General features: G+C 53.1%; 7 protein-coding genes across 7 annotated transcripts; 5 read left to right on the forward strand and 2 right to left on the reverse strand.

The window, feature by feature from the left end:
* Positions 1-3,918: 3,918 nt before the first annotated feature.
* On the forward strand, positions 3,919-5,816 carry BDZ83DRAFT_568623 (HMG box protein; the record flags this gene model as incomplete). Its single annotated transcript, XM_060504094.1, has 8 exons — positions 3,919-4,037; positions 4,099-4,132; positions 4,184-4,360; positions 4,417-4,471; positions 4,531-4,764; positions 4,816-5,109; positions 5,158-5,574; positions 5,620-5,816. The coding sequence occupies 8 exons, from the start codon at positions 3,919-3,921 to the stop codon at positions 5,814-5,816; spliced, it is 1,527 nt and encodes a 508-aa protein (XP_060369447.1).
* A 2,002-nt stretch (positions 5,817-7,818) lies between these two features.
* Positions 7,819-8,610, forward strand: BDZ83DRAFT_727424 (uncharacterized protein; the record flags this gene model as incomplete). Its single annotated transcript, XM_060512784.1, has 2 exons — positions 7,819-8,124; positions 8,371-8,610. The coding sequence occupies 2 exons, from the start codon at positions 7,819-7,821 to the stop codon at positions 8,608-8,610; spliced, it is 546 nt and encodes a 181-aa protein (XP_060369448.1).
* Positions 8,611-8,757: 147 nt separating this feature from the next.
* Positions 8,758-12,031, reverse strand: BDZ83DRAFT_762181 (condensin complex subunit 2/barren). Its single transcript, XM_060515201.1, has 3 exons — positions 11,074-12,031; positions 9,434-11,023; positions 8,758-9,370 (listed from the first exon to the last, which is right to left on the reverse strand). The coding sequence occupies exons 1-3, from the start codon at positions 11,698-11,700 to the stop codon at positions 9,104-9,106; spliced, it is 2,484 nt and encodes an 827-aa protein (XP_060369449.1). The 5' UTR covers positions 11,701-12,031; the 3' UTR covers positions 8,758-9,103.
* Positions 12,032-12,626: 595 nt separating this feature from the next.
* Positions 12,627-15,688, forward strand: BDZ83DRAFT_568830 (sodium/calcium exchanger protein; the record flags this gene model as incomplete). The annotated part of the gene is made up of 2 exons (XM_060504121.1): positions 12,627-15,283; positions 15,343-15,688. 2 exons carry the CDS (start codon positions 12,627-12,629, stop codon positions 15,686-15,688), a joined length of 3,003 nt encoding a protein of 1,000 aa, XP_060369450.1.
* A 913-nt stretch (positions 15,689-16,601) lies between these two features.
* Positions 16,602-17,655, forward strand: BDZ83DRAFT_648033 (uncharacterized protein; the record flags this gene model as incomplete). Its single annotated transcript, XM_060510140.1, has 3 exons — positions 16,602-17,319; positions 17,385-17,455; positions 17,614-17,655. The coding sequence occupies 3 exons, from the start codon at positions 16,602-16,604 to the stop codon at positions 17,653-17,655; spliced, it is 831 nt and encodes a 276-aa protein (XP_060369451.1).
* A 1,236-nt stretch (positions 17,656-18,891) lies between these two features.
* Positions 18,892-19,833, forward strand: BDZ83DRAFT_568707 (phosphomannomutase; the record flags this gene model as incomplete). Its single annotated transcript, XM_060504110.1, has 2 exons — positions 18,892-18,993; positions 19,126-19,833. The coding sequence occupies 2 exons, from the start codon at positions 18,892-18,894 to the stop codon at positions 19,831-19,833; spliced, it is 810 nt and encodes a 269-aa protein (XP_060369452.1).
* Positions 19,834-20,310: 477 nt separating this feature from the next.
* BDZ83DRAFT_568852 (uncharacterized protein) lies at positions 20,311-21,456 on the reverse strand (the record flags this gene model as incomplete). The annotated part of the gene is made up of 2 exons (XM_060504123.1): positions 20,311-20,816; positions 20,878-21,456. Coding segments are annotated over 2 exons (1,085 nt in total), but the record flags the coding sequence as incomplete, so codon positions are not given.

The following is a 21,456-nucleotide window of genomic DNA, read 5'->3' on the forward strand; positions in this document are numbered from 1 at the left end:
GTATTGGCATATTGAAACAAGAGATCCGTACTCTGTGAGTTCGCACATAGCGCTGCTATATCAGAACTCTCAATTTACCAGCTTCTGTCACCTCTCAACATCAGCACACAGACCATGTCGATCCAGTCAATGCCCCGTCGTCAACAAGCTCGAATGTGGCCATGGATGTTATTCTCTGGAGGCCTGGCGCGTTGTCGCGTATTCGGTGCTGTAGCGTGCTCCTAACGGGCCTGGATCGTGTTGGCACCGTGGGCGGGCTCAGTCTGGCGACGCTGGACCGGTCCATGATCCTAATCCGTGCTGGCCAGCTCTCTCAAAGCATTGTTTGATGCATATCTCTCGTTCCAGTGCCCCGTCAAAAGGGTCTGCATACCGTGCCAATCCTGCTTGCCGTCGGTTTGTCCAGCTTCGTTCAGATGGTCCGAGTTCCAGAACGCTCTGAATGCATGGTGGAGCCGGTGACAACCCAAAAGTGAAGGCACATGTGCTCTCAGCCTCACTTTGCGATCCGTCACCCAAATGCCATATCCAGCCGAATGCACAATCTCCAGACTGACGATGGCTTTCATCTTTTACCCCTCCGCCACATAGTGAAATTTCGGTTAAACGGGAGGTAATCCAGTTGCATGCTAGGTCAGGCGACGGCGAAGTTGCCCCTTGTGTCGGTTCAGAGTTACACGGCATGTTGTGTCATCAGTAATCGCATTGCGAAAATGCGATTCTTCTGCAAATTCGGTGATGTCTGTCTACCGGCAAGACACATCGCACCGGCGCCATGCGAACCCCTCCTGGCGGCCTTTGCTTTGGGTCTGATGGGCCATGGTCCAAGGCCGTTGTTTTCTGGCGCACACGGCCGTGACGGAACGGCTTCTCATCTTGAATCGACTTCTGGTTGATCGATCATCGAAACATTACCATGTCTTTAATGTGGACGCTCCCTTCCAGTATTCATACAACCACTTGGGTTGTTCCATAAGGTACAGATGGACATTTGTGAGGTGAAGGAGAGACGTCAACGCAATAATTACGTCGTCCTGGGTCGCGGTCTGTTGTCTCACCCGCACCGTGCTTTGGGACAGGTGCCTACGGACGAGGTGCGTTCCTCAACCGTGGCCCGTGGTGGCCAGATTCATCCGCGTGAGCGTGTGTAGCAGGGGTGGTAGCGGCTTTCGATCGCGGCGCAATTCTTCGATTTCAGGTGTCTTTCAATCCTTGGTGCAATGCTCCGTCTCCCCGCGCAGAGGCGTGGGAATAGCCATCTCTGGCGATTTAAGCCAGTCTGACTGGCTGCTCCGACCGCTGACACGTCGAGAAGCGCGAGCTGGCTTGTCTGGGAAGCACACTGATGAGCGTGTAGGTGGAATCGGCATCGAGATTCGCTTCCACGGCCTGCTCTTCATCGGAGAGCAGGCACTGGAACGGTGACTTGATCGCAGGGTTGTTTATAGAGTCAGGCGCAGTTCCGTCAACCAGAATAGAATTCGCGTTTTTTTGGCCTTTGTTCCCAGCAGTTCTGGCATGCGAATGATGATACAGCAATTGGCCTGTTTACTGTCTGCACGGAAGACGAGGTTCTCACTCTCCTGCTCAAATGGTCGACGGGCGGTATTCCGCGACCCAAATGATGATGTTCGGTCCCCGCTCTCTTTTTTGGAGAGGAAGAAAAAGAATGCTGGCCAGGAGCCAGCGGCATGACCCGCGACGGTCTCGAAGGGCCCGTTGCCGAATTGGAGTGTCAATCCAAAGATTGTTGATGCAGATGCCGTCTTGAATCTAGGTTCAGCACTGGTTTGTCAATAGTGGCTGTTTTGGTATCGCGTGTTCTACCAAGTGGTGAGAGTAGGGAGTGTGCAGGCACGGCTTGGGAATGCTCTGTCGAGGCGAGGCGTGCCATGATGCCGCTCCCGCTACCGCACTTGCAGTCAGTCGAGTTACGGAGCGGATTCCGTTCAAGAGAGAGAGGGTGGTGAGGTGGGCTGGCGCATCGGGGTCTAGCGTGTCTGCTATGTCTGTGTGGTGCGAAGGTAAGGTACCTTGCTTGGAGGTGTTGTCGAGGGGAGTGACTTTTGAGTGGATGGATGGTGGATGAACACCCACCCCCCCTCTCTTTCTCAGTCTCTACCAGTGGGCAGTGGCCCAGTGCCACTTGCACTATTTCCAGTTCCGTACCCATGTGTGTTCCCGGCCTGAGGCTTCAAGTCTGGTGGGTGCCTTGGGCTTAACGGGGAAAGAGAGAGGCACTGAGGTACCTACGTAAGGTACTTCGTATCTAGGGTACCTTCCTTTTTACCCTGTCGTCTTGGGAGAGTGAGGCAAAGAGGGAAGGGAAGGAGACATGGTTATGGTACGGATTTCATGTACCGGTACAGGATTTGCATGTAATCCGAAGGCCCATCTCAAGCGGCCGTTTCCTGTTCCTGACTCGCTGAGAACCCATGTCTTTCCATGTCTTCCAAAAGGCTCCATATTTGTCTGTCCTTGTGCTCGATCCCGCTTTTCTTTGCGATGTGCTTCCGGTAGTAGATGCTCGCTGTTGCTGGTCTTGCTCGTCGCCGACTTCTCGAAAGTCGGTTTCTGCGATCAGACGCCAGGGAGCTTGTCCTGGGTACCTTGAGCTATCCACCAGTCTGCTGCTCTAGCTTCTCTACTTGGGGCTTGGGGCCATTGGACATGCCACCCCGGATCACAAGTCGAGTCTGCGGCGACGTCTGAGGCTACCAGTATCCGTACCTGCACTTACTACCTTACCTTACGGTCGACCATCAACACACACCCACCCTCAAGAGAGATTCCCCATTGACACCTCTGACCTCACCTCTCAATCCGCGTCGATCACCGCGGGGCTAGTTGTTCTCAATCTTCGAACCGTTTACCTCGCCCTTCCTCCGTTCCATACTGGCATCCATACCATACCTTACCTTACTCCCCTTGGCTCACCAAACTCGCCCTCTCGTCTGTCTCCGTCTTGGTAGACGGCCATCCCCCCCCCTAGTTGTTCTTCACCGTTCCTAACTCCCAACCTGCGCAAAGGAAGACGACGAAAAAAAAAAAAAAAGACTTTGCCGGCTTGGTCACTTTCTCCCAAACCTAACCCCCTTCTTCGATCAAACAAACTTGGTCCAGTCTTCATCACTCCCACCAGAGACGCGCCCTACTTTCCTCCACCAGACTAGACCATCTATCTGTTGTCTTCCCCGTCGTTCATGCGGCTGCAAACCGCCGAGCCGGCTCAGAAAAACGCATTCTCATAAAGTACGTATTCTTTCCAGAGCACACATCCCATTCCATCTGAATCCCGAAGCCCCTCTTTGCTTGGTCTGGTACTTGCCGTTGTCCCACACCCCAAAAGCTCGGTCTCCTTCAATGTCATCGAGATCCGTCCTCCATATTGCAGCCACCAACTTGGTATATCCACGCCATGCGTGCCACACGCCTTTCTCTTTTGCAATTACTTATCGTCAACGCTCCGAGCAGACGTAGAACTTGCCCAGCAATCGAAAACTTTCCGAATTACTTCAATAACATCGCTCTTGGACCGATTTGCGCAGCACCGAAGACGACGAGAAAACGATAATTGCCGACCGACGCTCAGTATTCGATACAGGCGCCGCCTGTCGCTGCCCAACCGCCGCGACTCGATTGAGAGGAAAGCCTTCAATGGTTATTGGTTGACCGCAACGTAAAAGGAAGTGTTTCGACTTCGAGCGACAGAAATCGAGACGTAGCAAATCGAATCGACGACTGAATGAAAGAGTTTGGGTTCAGAGAGGGATTTGAACGAAAAGTGGCAAATCGTCAACGCCAATTCTTTGGAGATCACCTTCGACGCAGAAGAACTTCGCAAACCATCGCACCACCGTTCCGTAACAACAGCACCTTCGAGTTGACGTAACTTGATATACGCCACTTAAATAGACCATGGCGCAAGGACTGGATAGAATTTTTGCAGAGCTAGGCATCTCGCAGTACCTAGACATCTTTCTCGAGCAAGGATTCGATACGTGGGAGACGATATTAGACATTACTGAGTCTGATCTGTGAGTGAACCATGGCTATTGCCACGCCACATACTCGAGACTGACGAGGATAATTTTGCAGCGACGCACTTGGAGTCAAGTTAGGACACCGACGTGTAAGTGCTTGACGTACATTCGATACCCCTATGAGCCCTAACACAAGGCAGAAATTGCAGAGACGCATCGCCAACTCTCGTGGCCTTGCCCCGGATGCATCACTAGTTTCGCCCACAAGAGCATGCGCAGAGGAGCCAAAGCCTGAGACACAACGACTTGATCAACCCCGTCTCGAGGTCAAGGAGGGACCTGTCGCTACGAAACGAAAATATAGGCGTCACCCAAAGGTCCGTAACACCTGTTCAGACGTACACTTGTACCTGCACGAAGCTAACGAACATAGCCTGATGAGAATGCTCCTGAGAGACCTCCTTCGGCCTATGTCCTTTTCTCAAACAGTATGATATGGATTCCGCCCTGCATTGAGATCATTGAACACATCTGACCATCCCCGCAGAGATGCGTGATGACCTCAAGGGTCGGAACTTGACTTTCACCGAAATAGCCAAGCTTGTAGGAGAACACTGGCAAAACTTAACTCCCGGCGAGAAGGAGCCATACGAAACTTCCGCATTGAAAGCCAAGGAGAAGTACAACCACGACTTGGCTGAGTACAAGAAGACAACAGAGTATAGGAAATACAACCTGTACTTACAAGATTTCAAGGCACGGCAAGCCTCCGCAAATCAAGGTGCGTGGAGGTTTGTCGCTTCGAATGGCCGCCCAACTGACCCTGATCCAGCAAAAGAGTCGTCGAAACGTCAGAAGCTTGATTCGGGGGTTCGTCTGCAAAACGGAGGAAGCGCAAGTGCCACACCCGGGAGCCTCAGTAGCACGGGGAGTGGTACAGAGAGTCACCAGGGAAGCGAACCTCCTCCTAATCGCAAACAGCGGGTGGGTTCCGTGGTGTCGGTATCCGAATCGCAATATTCGACAGCCGTGCCGACCCCGATTTCCCATCACCATCATCACAACGATGACTCGGTACACTCCCCTGCCAGCGTACAATTCGATGGCGAGTGCTTGCAATCCACAAGTCCCCGTACCTTGCGGACTCGGAACCACCGCCCAGCATGGACGGAAGCTCCGGTCAAACCAGAGCCAGTCACACTTCCGCATCTTCCATCCCTCTCGGATGTATTCAGCAATGGGCGAGGATTGAACGGCGTCTCAAGGTCTCCTGAAGCCAACGGCTTTGGGGGCTTCGCGCCTCCTACACACCCTGGTCCCTCCGCACCGCCATCGCTGAAGCACGAATATTCGTCCGCGGGGAGCATTTCATCCTCTGGGTCTGGGCTGTCATACCCCCGAACACCTAGTGAATCTTCACTACCGATTCATGCCCTGTTATCGAACAAGACCTTGCCGGGGCCTCCTTTCGAATTGCAGCCATCGCCGTTCTCGACTGTGCCGCCTGCTGGACCACCACCACTCCAGGATTCAAAATTGCCCTACGCAGGGCAGCCACAAGCTCCGATTGGAGCAACTAATGGTACTCACGGTCAAACCAAGCAAGGCTTTCCGCAGAGGCTAATGAGGTTACAAGGTTACCAATCACCACCTGCCTTGTTGAGATTCCAGTCCACCTCGTCAACTGGGACTGATGGATCGAACGTGTCGCAAGCATCATCGGGTGCTTCTTCTGCTACGTCGCTCGGTGTTCAGGAGAGGAGCGACCCGAAGCTCGACGGCATGAGCGCGTTGGTGCGGGCTGGCGAAATTGTGAACGGGCGTGTTCAGTGACCGGATGCAGATTGGTAAATGGTCGACAACGATTGTTCTCCATCCACTCCATGGATCTCCAAGCTGTTTGTGTGGGCCTCGAGTTCAGTCTCGTATGTTTGATCGTGATTTTATTCGGTTGTTTGTTTCGTCGTCGTTGATGGCATCAGCGTTTCGGTCAAGTTCAGCCCGGTTGGCTGAGGTCGGTGTGTTTGATTACTTGAATACCCTCATGAAATGGCATCGTTTGGAGATCTTGTTTGAGGTGGCGTAACTGGATAGCCATGGCGTTCTTTTTCTTTCTGATCGTTTGGACCTGGCATTTGTTTGTCGTCCGAATGGCGTTGTAAGCTGCGTCGCATGGTCAGACGATGGATAACTTTTGGATATAGGGTGTTGATGGGTTCTGCATGATACAAAAGCTCTCTGGTCGCTCGAGGAACCAAAAACCTATATAAACTGTATGAACAATGGCATGCAGTCTCAATTGAACAAAACTATTCAGATGAACATATGGGAATGAAAGGAGAAATCGGAATGTAGGGGTTCAAGAAGGAAAACACAGCAGAGCAAGGCTGGTAGGTTATGACGTCAACCAAAATAGAAGGGGGAGGACCCTTCCTCCGCTGTCCTGCCTCGCGTTTCTGACGGGATCATCACGGGCGTTACCCTTTCCTAAGGGGGGAAGAAGGTCAGGAACAAGCCAATACTTTTCTGCCGAACGGCCGTTGGCACTACTGCCAAAGTGAAGGGTCTTGCTTTCCCCAAGCTGAGGAGCCTGCATGGTACCTTAGTTGACCACTCATTGGTGGTGTTGGCACAAAGTACCCTGAGCGCACCGGCTAACGTCATAATTCTGTCAGGATTTCGGGGTCCTGGCCTGATTTTCGATTTTTACAAGAGGGTCCCCCCCGGTCTTGGCGGGTTTGGTTGGCTGACGGGCAGTGTTGGTTGGTTGGGGGTCCCTATTTTATCGTTATTTCTTTCTTGCCCCGTGGTCGTGCGCCTCACTTTCCCAATTTTTTGCTCAGAGGAAAGGACCCTTGTTACGTCCAAACGAAACTAACCCCGATTGTTACTCCGCCCGTGAGTCCCCCTGCCTGGACTGTACGCAGTCTAGTGATACTACCCCTGCTTGGGTGCGCGTTCCGCGTTCATCGGGACACGAGTAAGGTGATGTGTGTTGATCTGAAAGGCAGGTTCAAAGTATGGGAAGTTGCAATGTCTCGTGATTGTTGCAGGATGATCCAGGCGTTTGCGTGAAATTTGTCTTGATTTTCCTTGATTTTTTCTTGACAATCCATCCGCAATGGGTTATTGATGAGTGGAGTGGTTGTGATGATCTTGTAAATGTGTTTTTCATCGATAGCGACTGGATGGAACCGGCGCTGGAAATCGAGGCAGGAAGGCAAGGTGAGATCGAAGATGCGCTGCAAGGCAAACTCTCATGCACAATCTTGATGCTGACTCCTGCGCGGGATCGATGAACGAGCAGGTTTGCATCCCTAATACTCTAAAACGAACGCAGCGCTAGTTCATTGGCAACCGGTCGTGGGTTGACTTGTTCTTCTACCACAACTATGCGATTTCCAGCAACATCTTCTCATAGACGACTTCACCAATCTATTATACCCACAGGGAAGGGCTGATCTGTTTGTACGGACAACTTACTTCTCCTCACTTGGTCACGTATACCTATTCTATCAAGAATACGCTGAGGAGAGATTATAGCTCGAGATAGGGAGGGGCCTTCGTTTTGAGGGAGAAGTTTGAGAAAGGATAATTGAACCTAAGGGTTTGAACGCCGCGTATGTCGGTTTCTGATCACCCCGAAATCGATGAAGCCTTGGTAGACGACAGACTGTCGAGTCTTGCAGACGATTTGTTGGCTCATTTTGGAGTACAAGTCGCACTTAATGTTTGCGATAATTACGTCCCTTCAGACAATTCAGACGACACCGCTTGTCTGTTGAGAGAGTGCTGCCTTTGCAGAAGGGAGGGCAACCATGGGTGACTGTACGAAATGAATTCTGCGTTCGTGGGCTCTGATGAACAGCGAGGGTCATTCGCCTATGATAAATACTCTATCCACTGCGTTGTGCCTTTGCATCTGGAGCTTCGCGATTGGTACGGGGTGGTAGGCGTCGAACACTTATTGCCCGCGAGATATTTAGTCCGTTCTGTCCCCAGAGACCAAAGCTTCCATCGCCGCTGTCCGCATACAGACATGATTTCCCTAGAGAGCACGCTGGCCTGCCTTATCTACCGAGTATTGCATCAAGAATACGCTAAGAGCAATGCCAGCTTACAAAAGGATGATGGTTTGAAAGTAATGATGCCGACAGTAATTAAGAGAAGATGAAGAGGCAGACATATTCTCTCAACGATTCGAATTGCCGCCACCAAGGTATCCAAGCCTGTAATCACCTTCGACTTGCTGAGACGAAAATCTCGCACCAGCGCCTCTATTTAACGGCGCTGCATCCGCCCTTGCCGTCTGATTATTTTCTCCCTACAGTGCCCACTGCGCTCGCCCAAAACCATCCGACCGTTCTGCTGCTCATCGTCCCTTCAGATTTGCATGAAGAACCAAAACAACTCAGGCGCAGGAACCAAAAATGCAGGGTCTGCATTCAATTTCGAGATCCGAAACCATAGCGTACGAAGTACGGGGATAGAGCGGGACCCTGAAAAGACACGCCAAAACGGGCACGAGCATTTTCTTCACCCTTATACGGAGACTCACTCCGTTCATGGCCCTGCCCTCTTTAGCTCCCGTCCGTTTGTTTTCAACGGTCAAGCTAAGGGTAACTAAGACGATGAACAAGAGAACAATTCATGCTTACCTTATTTATGCATATCACGAACCATGGCCCAGGTGTCCGGCGTGTCGTTTCTGAAAAGGAAAAAAGCACTGACACGAGAAAAGGTTGAAGATAATTAGACGAGGAAAAGTAGGTACCCCGTTGAGAGGTCGTTGATCTTGTTCTCTTTGATCCATTACACAAGACGCCCACGTCCGTTGTCACACAGCCTCCTTTTCCCCAAGCTTAAGCCGCGCCCCCAAGTACGGATACAGGTGAAGGTAATAGGGAACGAAGCTTCAAAATGGAATGTTTCCGCCCATTGTTCATTAGAGACGTAAAGGTTTACCCAACACACTTTGCCGGAAAAATCAAACATGCCGTCGTTCAACAAAAAGACACACACAAACGCCGATGTCTCGACGTGTTAAACATGATTCCGCCACACCCTTACTCCTCCATTTTTTCTTTCTCTCCTTGCGTTACAAGAGTACAGTCGTCGTCCTATTCTCCTCCCACGATCTCGGCCGTCCAATCCTTGCGAATGTTCAGCTCCGTGAGCTCGGGCGTCTTCTCGATGACGAGACCCTTCTCGTTAGCGAGATGCAACAGACTGATGAAGCAGAAACTTGTTGAGATATCCTCCATCATGGCCTTGGGGTAAACAGAGCCGAGACCATTCATGACTTCGGTGAACTTGAGTTCGGTATCCTTGGCGGGCGGCTCTACCGGTGGCGCTGGGGCATCAGGTGAAGAAAGTCTTGTGGAATCCTGGTGGTGGGTTAGCATCCGTTCATTTCCTGATGGAAGGGGTAAATGAGAAATTCGACTTACGCCGTCCAGGCCCTCAAGACCCATGCCCTTCCAGATCTCCTCCTTCAAGCGTCTCACATCCACCTTCTTGGCAACACGCGCGAATTGCACGTAATCTGGCCGCATGCGACGTGTTTGCGTAACCAGAGTCGTACCAAAAGCGCCGGTCAGAACATTGGTGGTTGCGTCGCCGCCAAGCAAAGCCGTCATGCCAAGAGCTTCTGTAGCTCCGACGTCGCCTTCGGCGCCGGGCGACAGGTGCTCCCGGGCATCCGCAAACTCGTCGTCGTCGTCATCCAGGCCACCGGCAAACGGCAAGGCATCGTCCTGGAAGAAGTTTGCGTCGTAGTCTCCCTCCGGCAGCGGCTCGTCCTCGCTCTTGACAGGGGCCTTCTGGTTTGCCCAGAACGCCTCGTCCATCTCTCCTTCTGGGACGTCCCTGTCTTGTCCGGCGTTGCCAAACATGCCGCCTCTGTTTCCGAGGACTCGCCTCCTGCCGAGGCGTGCCTTAGGCTTGAGGAAGAGGTTAAGAAGTGATTTTGAGTTGAAGTGCTTATCATCAGGCAGCAGATTGCGAGACTTTGACTTCCAATCCTTCTTGGGCATGGAGATGGCGGAGTTACTTGATGCCTGGGTGTACAAGACGTCGGCCAAGGCTTGGTCGAGGGGCGCTGAGAAGTCAATCTCGAAAGGCTCCTTCTCTTTGCGCACCCTGGCTGGACCGACCGGCTTGTTGACGTCCTTGATCTTTCGGATTCTCCAGTGCTCGGCACTTGACCAATTCTTCTGTAGCGCTTGGTCGAAATACCCGAGAATATCTTCGTGCATCTTGTCGGCGCTCTTGGCATGGGACATGGATACGACGAAATCTCCATTGTCTGGGTCCATCATCTCGACTCCGTCACCATCACCGGCCTCCTCGCCTAGGCCAGCATCGTAGACCCGCATTTGGGGCTCAAGGGCGGCTTCCCTGGCCCAAGCCTCACCACCCTCACCGAATGCCACGTCGGCGCCAAGCTCAAAGCCGCCCAGTCCAAGGTCGTCGTCGTCGAAGCCAGCAGCGTTGTCGCCGTCAATGAACATGCCTGAGTTGTCGCCTAAGTTCTTGTCCTTGTCTTGATCACCTCTCCAATCTTCCGGAGCTCTGAGGAAAGGAATATCCATGGAACCAGACGGGTCACCGAGGTCAAAGTTCTTCAATGATGGACATACATCAAGCTCGTCGAGGCGAGCAAGATCGGAGAAGAACTTGGCACCGAGGGCACCCAAGTCGATCTCAACATCTTCGGTGTTCTCCTCCTGCTCGGGCTCCTCTTGTACTACCGAAGCATCCTGCATCTCTGTGTTCTCGTCGTCCTCATCGTCGGCGTCTTCGTTCTTCTTTCGGGTCTTTGAGGTGTGTGCGTCACCAACTTCGTCACTGCTGTCGAAAACAATGCGTCCTTGGGCATCAATCATGAGGTGGTTCAACAGTAAGCCCTTAGCGCCACCTTCGTCGAAGTCTGCAGAGGTTTTCTTAAAAAGGGGGTCCACGGCGAATTCTAACTCAAACTTCTTGAGTTGAAGCGAGGAGAAGTTGGGCGCTAGGGTCGCCTCGGAGGATCGTTGTGTCTGCGCACAAGTCAGCTTACCATCACAGCCGACATAAGTTTTGCACATACCTTGCGCTTCGGCTTCTTTCTGACGTTGCCGTCTTCGTCGACCTCCTCCTCGCTCTCTTCGTCCTCCACTTCGTCACCCTCCTTGCCCTTCTTCTTGTTGTTGCTGTCCGCGAGACCACTCAGCAGCTTGCCGGTTTCAGTTGCGACACTGTCGACTCTGCTCGTGTAAATCTTTACGCAGCCATCCAGCGTACAACTGGCTTTCTGAAAGTTAACTCCGTCACCTTCCTTGAGAAGTGACATATCGTGGAAGTAGTCGATCAGGGCGAAGTTCCAAGAATTGTTTGCGTTGATCTTGTTGTCCGTGGCCATCTTCATCCATTCCTCAAAGTTGGCAAGAATCGGAACCCGTTTCATAGGCGTGACCGCGCTTCCGCTGACTACAAAGCCTTCATCGTCATCGTCGTCGACAACCTGTCTGCTGCCTCGGCTGCCACGGGCGTGGGGTGTCTTGGGGTTCGAGCCCGGTGTGTCATTCTCGATATCTTCTAAGCTGTTGTTATTCCTGCGCAGAGGAGTCGCAGCAGCAGCCTTGAGTTCGTTGCGCTGGCGCTCATGGAATGCGTGGCGAGAATGCGCTCGTCGCGCCTTTTCTTCGGCATCATCGTTGAGGGGGATTCTGCGCATTGTTTAGTTTCGTTGCTATGCAAAGTCGGTAAACGGGGGCTGCTGTCGCAAACGTACTTGACTGGTGAATTCTTGAAGGGTGATGTGTTCATCGACCCGGAGGTCGCTCTGACACTGCCTGCGCGGCTGTTTGCGCGCGATACTTGGGCCACTCGAGGCATCTTTTCTCTGTGGGTGTTGTTGGCGCTGAGATTGTCGTCAAAATTGTTGACTGTTTGCTGCAGTATGCTGTAATGCTGTAGTGGGTGGCCGAAGCCTTGTGTTTACTTTCCCCACCAAAAGCACGTCCCTGGGCGACGCGAAACAACAATAGAGAGGTTCCTGCCTCGAATATTAGGTGTCAAGTTTATCCTTCCGGGCCGGATGGGCGGGGAAGCTGAAAATCCCGTTTCGTCCAAACATCAGATTGGATCGGCCCTTCGCGGCCCCCTCGTTATCGGCACGTGACGCAAGATCGCTATCTGCCGAGGACTATGGAACTCTTCTCTTGCAGTTGCCGTTGCAAGCAGCCCCCCTCTCTTGGAGTTGCCGCTCCGTTGACGCACAGCCACGTCGGAGGGGGGTTTCCCACGCAGACACGAGTAGATACTTGGCGCAATCAGGGCATTGCCTGCGGTTTCCAGCCTGGTGGTGGCCAAGAAGCTTGCGTCGCTCATAATTCCTGAAAGAGGCTGGGCAGGTTTTCCCGGGCTGCCTCCCTCGGACGGTAGACCCCCATGAGTCGTACATGAAGGTGAGAAGCGCTTGCATTTGCTGTTCAGCTCAAACCCGCTGCAGCCCTCTTTTTTGTATAGCAAACTCCATTGAGAGACATCTGTTCCTCCTTGTCCGGCGGAACGAGCGGCTTCACGGCCACGCCAACGCGACAGCGCGGTCTCTGCCATGGCTTCGGATGAGCCAATTACAATCAGCTTTTGATGCCAGACATGCCAACGTCCTCCAAGATCCGAGGGGGCGCCCTTCGCTTGCGGCCTTTCTACGCGACCGTATTCTTAATATGTCTTTTGGCATCCTGGTCCATCTTGACCAAAGCTACCCAACGACAGCTTCAGCTGCAAGACGCCTCACTCTCACTCTCATCCTCACCCCTCGCCAAACGATCCGAGCTCACCGAGTGCCGAGATGTCCACCGCGCTGATGATCAGTGTGCCTTTGTCAAGGCTCACTGCGCCGACGACGAGGCTGGCCTCCTCTCTTACCTGACGCTCTATTATTGCGACCTTGGTAAGGCTCAGTGGTTAGCCTTTATCATCTTGGTCTGCTGGCTCGGCTTGCTCTTCACCACTATTGGCATCGCCGCCAGCGACTTCTTCAGCGTTAATCTCAGCACAATCTCTGCCATCCTCGGTCTCAGTGAGAGTTTGGCTGGGGTCACCTTCCTCGCCTTTGGCAATGGCTCACCCGATGTCTTTAGTACTTTTGCAGCCATGGGCTCAAATAGCGCCAGCATGGCTGTTGGAGAGCTGATCGGTGCTGCAAGCTTCATCACTGCCGTTGTTGCCGGCTCCATGGCTTTGGTTCGCGAGTTTAAAGTTGGCAGAAAGACGTACGTCAGGGATCTATCTTTCTTCATCGTGGCTGTTTGCTTCACCATGGTGTTCCTGGCAGATGGCCACCTGCATTTATGGGAATGCATAACGATGGTCTGTTACTACATCTTCTACGTGGTTACCGTTGTCACATGGCATTGGTACTCGACAAGGCGGAGCCAGCGGCGGGTCCGGGAAGCAGCCGCACGAGGTCATGTCTACGGGACGGTGGGGCATCTCAGCGACGAGCTGGCACCGGAACCATACCGGGATGATCCCGACGATGAGGACCGGCACGTCACCTCTGCAGCCGCTTCCAGTGCTGGAGACATCAACGCATTAGAAGCTGGCCCCAGGATCGAAGTTGATGGCCAAGGAGAGAGTGACGAGGAAGCGGAAGACAGCGATCATGGGCGGCACGTCGTCGCGGAGATGGCCAGCAGCATGCGAGTATTGCGTCCTAGAGGCAGAAGGCGCAACACACTCACGCCTATTCGTCCCAGTCTGGTCGGCGCTCTCGAATTCCGATCTGCTCTGGCTCAACTGCAAAAGGAAAGCAACCACAGGATGAGACCGATGCATGGACGAGCCTACTCGGTCAACCACCTCGGGGGACAGAGTGAAACGAACACGGTGGGAGGGCCGCCATCCGACTCAGGAAGATACACGATAGGTGCCGTTGAGGAATATGGTCAGAACAGGAATCGGGCCTTGTCCTCTGGCGATATCCCCGGGTCTTTTAACAGTCGCGACCATTCGCCATCGCCATGGCGCTTCCCAACACCCGCAGACCCGATCCAACAGATAAAGGCCCAAGAGGGTAGAAACCGAAGTCTGTCACCAGCTTACAAGATCGGTGGTAACTTGGCACCTCCTCCAGTCGACGCCGTACCACAAAGACAGGACAGCGGGGGAAGCGAACCTTTGGAAGCTCGGCCCTTGCCTGGTCAACTTTCCCTCCAAATACCAAGTCGGCGTGGCAGTATGAGCGTCGGATCTTCGCCTGCATCACCCTTCCCTGGATACACTGAATCGCCTCTTGTTTTGACGCCTGCTGCTCAGACCGAACCGACCGAGTTCTTTGCGCCGCCTGGACCGGCTCGTCTCGAGGTGCCATTTGCGCCTTATGAAATGGCCAACCCCCGACCTGTAAGGTGGTGGCCATACGCCATCCTACCTCCGCCGCATATCTTTTGGGCAACGTTATTCCCAACTTTGTTAGGCTGGAAGCAGAAAAGCCACTGGGACAGATTTGTCAGTGCGATATCTGTACCAAGCATCTTGCTCCTGGTGTTGACACTTCCGGTTGTCGAAAACGAGAGCGCGGATGATTCATCCGATGAGACCGCCGTGGATCCCATGATGCGAGACCACTCCCACTGCGACGCTCCAGTGCCTGCCGACTCCTACGAAGACAACGAGGGAGAGACGGAGTGGCAGCGCTTCAGACGGGCTACTCTGTCACACTCTCGCGGGCAGTCACTTGATCACTCCCCCAAGGGCTCTCCAGCGCTCATTGCCATCGACTCTCCGAGTGGTGCGCGCGTGGCAACAGAGATACCTACGAGTCACCCACAAGCCATAAAACCTACCGCGCCGTTGCCTTCGGAGAGCAGTCTAGCTCCTGTGGACGAGTCAGGACAGTGGAACAGATGGCTCGTCGCGATCCAGCTCTTCACCGGACCCTTATTTGCTGTCATCATTCTCTGGGCAAACATGAAGGAAGACTTCCAACAACCCTACAAAGTCCTCGTCAGACTCATCCTATATACACTCCTAGCATCCACGATTCTTCTCGGCTTCCTCCTTCTATCTACTAGTCCCGACAAGAAGCCAAAGTACCATTTCCTGCTTTGCTTCATGGGTTTCATCATTGCTATCGCCTGGATTTCTACCATTGCCGGGGAAGTCGTTGGCGTCTTGAAAGCAGTGGGTGTCATTTTCGGCATCTCAGAAGCACTCCTTGGCTTGACTATCTTCGCCGCGGGCAACAGCGTGGGCGATCTGATTGCCGATATCACCGTTGCCCGGCTTGGCTTCCCCGTCATGGCATTGTGAGTCTAAACTTCCTTTCCATCTACATACCCATGACAGCCATGCTAATCATTTCTAGGTCTGCGTGCTTTGGTGGTCCCATGCTCAACATCCTGCTCGGCATAGGAATCGGCGGCGTCTACATGATGGTCCAGGCCGCCAACCACCGACACAAGAAACACCCTGACAAGCCATTCAAGTACCACTCGTACAACATTCAAATAGGAGGCACCTTAATGATCTCGGCCATCACGCTACTCATTACACTGCTCGGCCTCCTCATCATCGTTCCCATGAACAAGTGGGTGATGTCACGGAAGATCGGCTACGGTCTCATTGTGTTGTGGATGATCAGCACCGTTGTCAACGTTGTCGTCGAGCTGACTGGAGTATGGACTGACGTGTCCTACTCGCTTTCTTTCTAACGGTACATTTCTCCCTTTTGAGCTGCTGGCACACGTACAGACTGTATCAATATTGCGTTAGTTTATTACGCCGTATGAGTATACCCAAGCATAGCGTGCGACGAGAAGAATAAACGAAAACTCTCTGTCTTCCCACTTATAGACAGTCTTTACCTCTCGAGTACAAAAAGAGGAAACACGAATCTACATATACATTAGTTTATAAAAATAAATAGCACAGACGATTACGTCCTTCTTACACAATCATCTCGGTTGGCTTGGTACGTCATTGGCTTCTTTAACGTGTGAGAGTCCCATGAGGTGTTGGTTATGTTTGCCGTTTCATATAGCGAACACCTATTTCTAGGGACGAGGTTGAAGGGCACTCAGGCACGGTCCTACGTTGCAGACGTCGATCACCATCTGATGTGTTTTTTTCGTACGTTTCGTACGTGCACCACCAGAGAGACCCCTTCTGAGCGAAAGGGCATCAGTAACCGAAGTTGTGACGTGCCCTAGCCAACGTATTGAGACGAACATTATGGAATGCCAAGACTAAAGCGAGGCTTCATCTGGTTTTCTTCTACAGCTCGGCTTGTGTACGCGTGTTTGGTTGTCAAGACATGTCATTGTGTACACGTTCTGTGTTTTGGCCAACTTATGGCCTTCCACGAGAGGGGCAACAGCGCGTCACTATGGTGACTGGCAACATTGGATCATTGACAGACGATGAGGGAAGAATGAAGTATAAAATGAGACGTGAACGGTTGAGTAAAAGGCCCTTTCTAGTGCGAAGTCATTCCAGTCCATGCCAACTTTGGTTATTAAACCAGGCCACGCGAAACATATCATACTCAACTCGGAAGTTTTACTTGCCCAATCACTTTCTACTTCCCTAAAACTACCAAAAAGCCGAGACATTCAGACACTTAATATGGGAGGCTTCAACAAACTCACAGACTTGGCCCAGCAACTCGCCGGCAAAGACCAAGGCAAGAAGGATCAGCAGCAGGACTCGTCAACTTCCCAAACTATGACGACGACTGCTACTGCAAACAACCAAGAATGGGCAGACGTCGGGTCAGCCGCCAAAAAGGCCTCTGCTGGCTTTCAGGCGGATCAGGCTGGCGGCAAGGGACCTGCTTATATAGAGATTGGGGTTGTTGCGCAGAGGGCTTTTACGGCTTATAACCATGGCGATTGTGGCGGCGGTGGCGATGGTGAGGGGGGAAAGAAGGATCTTGCTGAGATTGGGAAGGGGATCGCTGCTGGGTTTGGCGGTGGTAGTGAGAAGACGAAGGAGGAGGGGGAGTTTGGGGGAAATGATGGAAAGTTGAAGGCTTGGGATGGTACTGGTGGAGGTGAAAGGTTGGGTGAAGAGAAGCAGACCAACGTTCAAGGTGATGATGGCCTGGCCGTTTCGAAGTCGAATGCCGGGGATACCACCGGCCTGGCGAGCAAGACACTGCCTGGAGGTGAACTGCATTGTTCTGCCGAGAAGAAGACATTGGACTCTTACACCAAGCGAGAGGCTGGTAACGGTACCGATATTGAGAAGGGCTGCTTGGGTGAAGATGAGGGTGTCTTTACCGGTGATGAGGGGGCCAAGACCGACGTTGCGAGCAGCGGCGAGACGATGAACTCCGGGCAAGGTAAGCTTGTTTTCTTGAGAGACATCCTTCTTTTGCTATTTTGACTAATGCTGGCCTCGAGCTAGGACGCGGTCGTTCGGCACAGCAGCCTGTTGGCGGTACCGGTGACGAAGAAAAGACTCTTGGGAATCAGCCGGTCAAGAGATGGATGGAGTGAGGTCACGACATTTTGGAAGGGAAATTGTCAAAAAATTCCTACTTGTGCCGAAGGTGTTTACGATTGACCTCAAGGACTTTCGCTGGCTCGAACGTCTAAGATGAGTGAGTGACTCACTCACGTATTGTTGCTGCTAGCCAGACTGTTTCGAAACAGAGGCGCAGCATGATCGTCACTAGGTAAGGGTGGTGGATTATTCCGCGTAGTTGCCGGATTACGCCTTAGCTTAGAAACACTGAAGAGAGAGATATCTGTCCTCTAATAGCATCTGGTGGGCAATCGTAGATTGGTCGTGTAATTGATGCATGATGTGTACTGACGACGAGGTGAGGTACCTTAGGTTGGTAGAGGTCACCGAGTCGGAGCCGGGAACGGCTCCACCCTCAAGCCCCGGAGCACGCATCCCTGCCGGGGCGCCGCCGCAAGGGGCAACGTTCCCAGCCCGTTCCAGGTTCCATCACAAGCCCACGATCCTCCGTCGCCTAGCGTGTTATTAGTGCCCTCCTAGTCCGCGGTAAATTGCAATCTATCGTTCCTTGCGCCTCATAGTGATCTGCTCAGGGAACCTAACTTCCAGGTTCGCAGAGGCCACGATGTCTACATCTCCCCCCCGGTACTAACCACGTTCCTAGGGGAAACAAAACAACTCGTCATCTTAAGCACTGCCCCGATGCATGGCGTAGATGATCTAGCGGGCAAGTTTCAGAAGTAATCACTTGAATTGCGTATCTCATCTCGTTTCAATGCCAATGCTTTCGTATTGTTGCCCGTTTGTACATGGGGTTGAGAGGCAAGCTGTTCAGAGCTCGTTGCAATGTCGACATTGGTGAGGTAGGCAAGGACAGATCATCAAGAGATGAATAATCATGAGATCTGGTAAGATGAGAGCTGCGTTGATGCTCGGTCAGCAGATGGTAGAGCATCCATTGTCGAATCACATTTACCAATACTTATGGTAAACATTGAAGGTGGCTACAGCTTCAGCAAGAGTTATAAATGCAGTCCAACATCGCGCTGGATCGAATTCGAGATTCTTGGTTCTTTGCACCTACAGCTCAAAGACCACCCTACCTTACTGCCCACTACACCTTGCACAAGGCCCAGACCCAGACCCTTCAGAAGGGACCCTTGCACCGCAATAAGCACCAGTGCACCACAGCACCTCACTTGCCCCGCCATCCAAAAAGCAACCCCGCGCCGCGCCTGCCACATCCCGAAAAGGAGAGCTTCCTTTCCTGCACGATTGACCGCCCTCCCTTTGCTCAACTTTCCCGTTGGACCTTTTTTCCTTTTCCTCCTCCCTCAAAGCGCGCGCAATTCTCACGACAAGACTGTTTCCCTCAAAGTCTCACCAAACTCAATACCAGAATTGAACCCCCATCGTGCCAGCATTCACAAGAACAAACACCGTCACGATGGCTACCTCTCTCCCCAGCTACCCTCCCCTCACGGAGCGCCCTCTGAAGAACACCATCTGCCTCTTTGACGTTGACGGCACCCTCACTCCCGCTCGTCTGGTAAGCTTTTCTTCCAAAAATCAGATTTTGAATCCCTCCGGCTTCCTTCCAGCTGTACCCTTCCTCAAGAATCACTCTTCGCATTACACCCGGAAAACCATCCAAGCTAACACTTTCCCCCTTACTTCCCAGGCTGCCTCCCACGAGATCCTCGACCTCCTCGCCCGCCTCCGCCAAAAGTGCGCCATCGGCTTCGTCGGCGGCTCCGACTACTCCAAGCAGCAAGAGCAGCTCGGCAACGCCACCACCCCCGTCACGACCCTCTTCGACTTCTGCTTCTCCGAGAACGGCCTGACAGCCTACAAGCTCGGCCAGCCCCTCGCCTCCAACAGCTTCATCAAGTACATTGGCGAGGACCAGTACAAGGAGCTCGTCCGCTTCGCCCTCCACCACATTGCCGACCTCGACATCCCCATCAAGCGCGGCACCTTCATCGAGTTCCGCAACGGCATGGTCAACATCTCCCCCGTCGGCCGTAACGCCTCCAACGAGGAGCGCCAGGCCTTTGAGGCCTACGACAAGATCCACAACGTCCGCCGCGACTTCGTCGCCAAGCTCCGCGAGAAGTTCGGCCACTTGGGTCTTACCTTCAGCATCGGCGGCCAGATCTCGTTCGACGTCTTCCCCACCGGCTGGGACAAGACGTACTGCCTCCAGCACCTCGAGAAGGAGGCGGAGAAGGAGGGCGGCGTCAAGTACGAGCAGATCCACTTCTTTGGCGACAAGACGTCCGAGGGCGGAAACGACTACGAGATTTACGTTGACGAACGCACCATTGGTCACTCTGTTACCGGCCCCGAGGATACCATTCGCATTCTTAAGGAGACGTTTGACTTGTGAACCGCAGCGGAGAGGAGTCGGCTCTGAGGGAAATCTTACAAAAGACTTGCAGGCCGGAAAGGATGACCTTAGCTTGGTCATCAGATGAAGCCAACAAAAAGGGGGGCGGATGAGATGTCATGGGGCCAGCTTTCTAGACTTTGTGGTTGTGAAGCCGTGGCCATGGGGAACAACAGACCTGCGACATGTCGAGAGTGGCCATGACAGGCCCGCTCTCGAGACTTGATTTTTCAGTAGAGCAGCAAATGGAAATGAATTGCAATGATCACTCAAAATGGTGCATGGCAAAAGTTACGCATCACGTGCGAGCTTCGAGAATCAATGTTGTAGATTTGAAGTATATCATCAGGTCGTCAAGCTACCGCTGTATACCTTGGGGATGGGTGTGCTAGAGAGAAAGGCAGAGAGATATTAAAGTAAATCCAAGAAAAAGAAGGACAACACCATCACCATCACCATCCACGCACACCCTCTTCTTTACCTCCCAAACTCCAAATGGGGCACAATCACTGGCCCATACTTTGTCGGCGCCGTAAACGCACCATCACCCTGCACGACAAAGTCCACCGCCAAACTCAACTTTTGCAAACCCTGTTGCTGCTGCTGCTGTTGCCCTCCATTGATGATGCTACCCGCATACTGCGACCCACCGACACCGCCAGGACCACCGGCGACGGTCTCCGGGTCATACGCCACGACGGCAACATAGTTCCTGCGTCCCATGAGCTTCTTGAGCTCGCGCGCGGAGCCCGAGGCGTCGGTGTGGAAGATCTCCATCATGTCCTCCTTGGAGTCGGACACCTCGTGGTTGGACTTATGGCCGTTTTGCGGCACGTAGAGGCTCTTGTTGTTGTGGAGGAGCTTGAGGATGTAGTTGCTGGCGGGCTGGGCTACGATGGGGGAGGTGATTACTTGGTACATTGTCTTGTGGTCGCTTGGGTGGGTAGGGTCGTGGACCAGGCCTGCTCCCGCGCAGTTGACGTCTGTGATACCGTTAGTGGGCGGTCCAAAAATAAAGCAAAGTTATGGGTCTTGGGTACTCACCTCCTGACAAGAAAGTCATGCGAATGCCCTTTTGCTGGGAGATGCCTTGCAGCGTGCGGATAAAGTACGTCCTCTCCAGGTCCTTGGAATCGTGCGTCCACATATCCTTGAGGATCTCGGCAATGTCAATCTCGCCAAACTGGTTCAGGACGTTGCCCATGAGACCGGACTTGCCAACCGCCTTCTTCACCTGTGTGAAGCCCTGCGCGACAACGTCCTTGCCACCCACGACGCCGGCCACAGAGCTCGTGACCTTACCGAGGATGTTGTACGACGTGTTGACAACCTTTTTGCCCGTCGCGACGGCGCCTGCCAAGCTCTCGACCGCCTCGAGGCGCGGGTATAGCAGCGGCACGGAGACCATCCAGATGCAGTGCTGTACGCTGGGAGGCAGCGTCGCGACCTTGGGGAATATGCCCTGGTAGGTCGGCCCGGCCATGACGCGGGCTTGGTTCCTCTCGGAGCGACAGTCTGGTCCGACGACGCAGACGGCCGGGCCGAGGTACTTGACAAAGTGCCACCCTTGGCCGGTGATTGTGAAGAGGTCCATATCGTTGCTGACGTTGCGGAGAATCTTAC

Source organism: Colletotrichum acutatum (genome assembly GCF_030867785.1).
Source record: "Colletotrichum acutatum strain CBS 112980 chromosome Unknown BDZ83scaffold_12, whole genome shotgun sequence".
Lineage (NCBI taxonomy): Eukaryota > Fungi > Ascomycota > Sordariomycetes > Glomerellales > Glomerellaceae > Colletotrichum > Colletotrichum acutatum.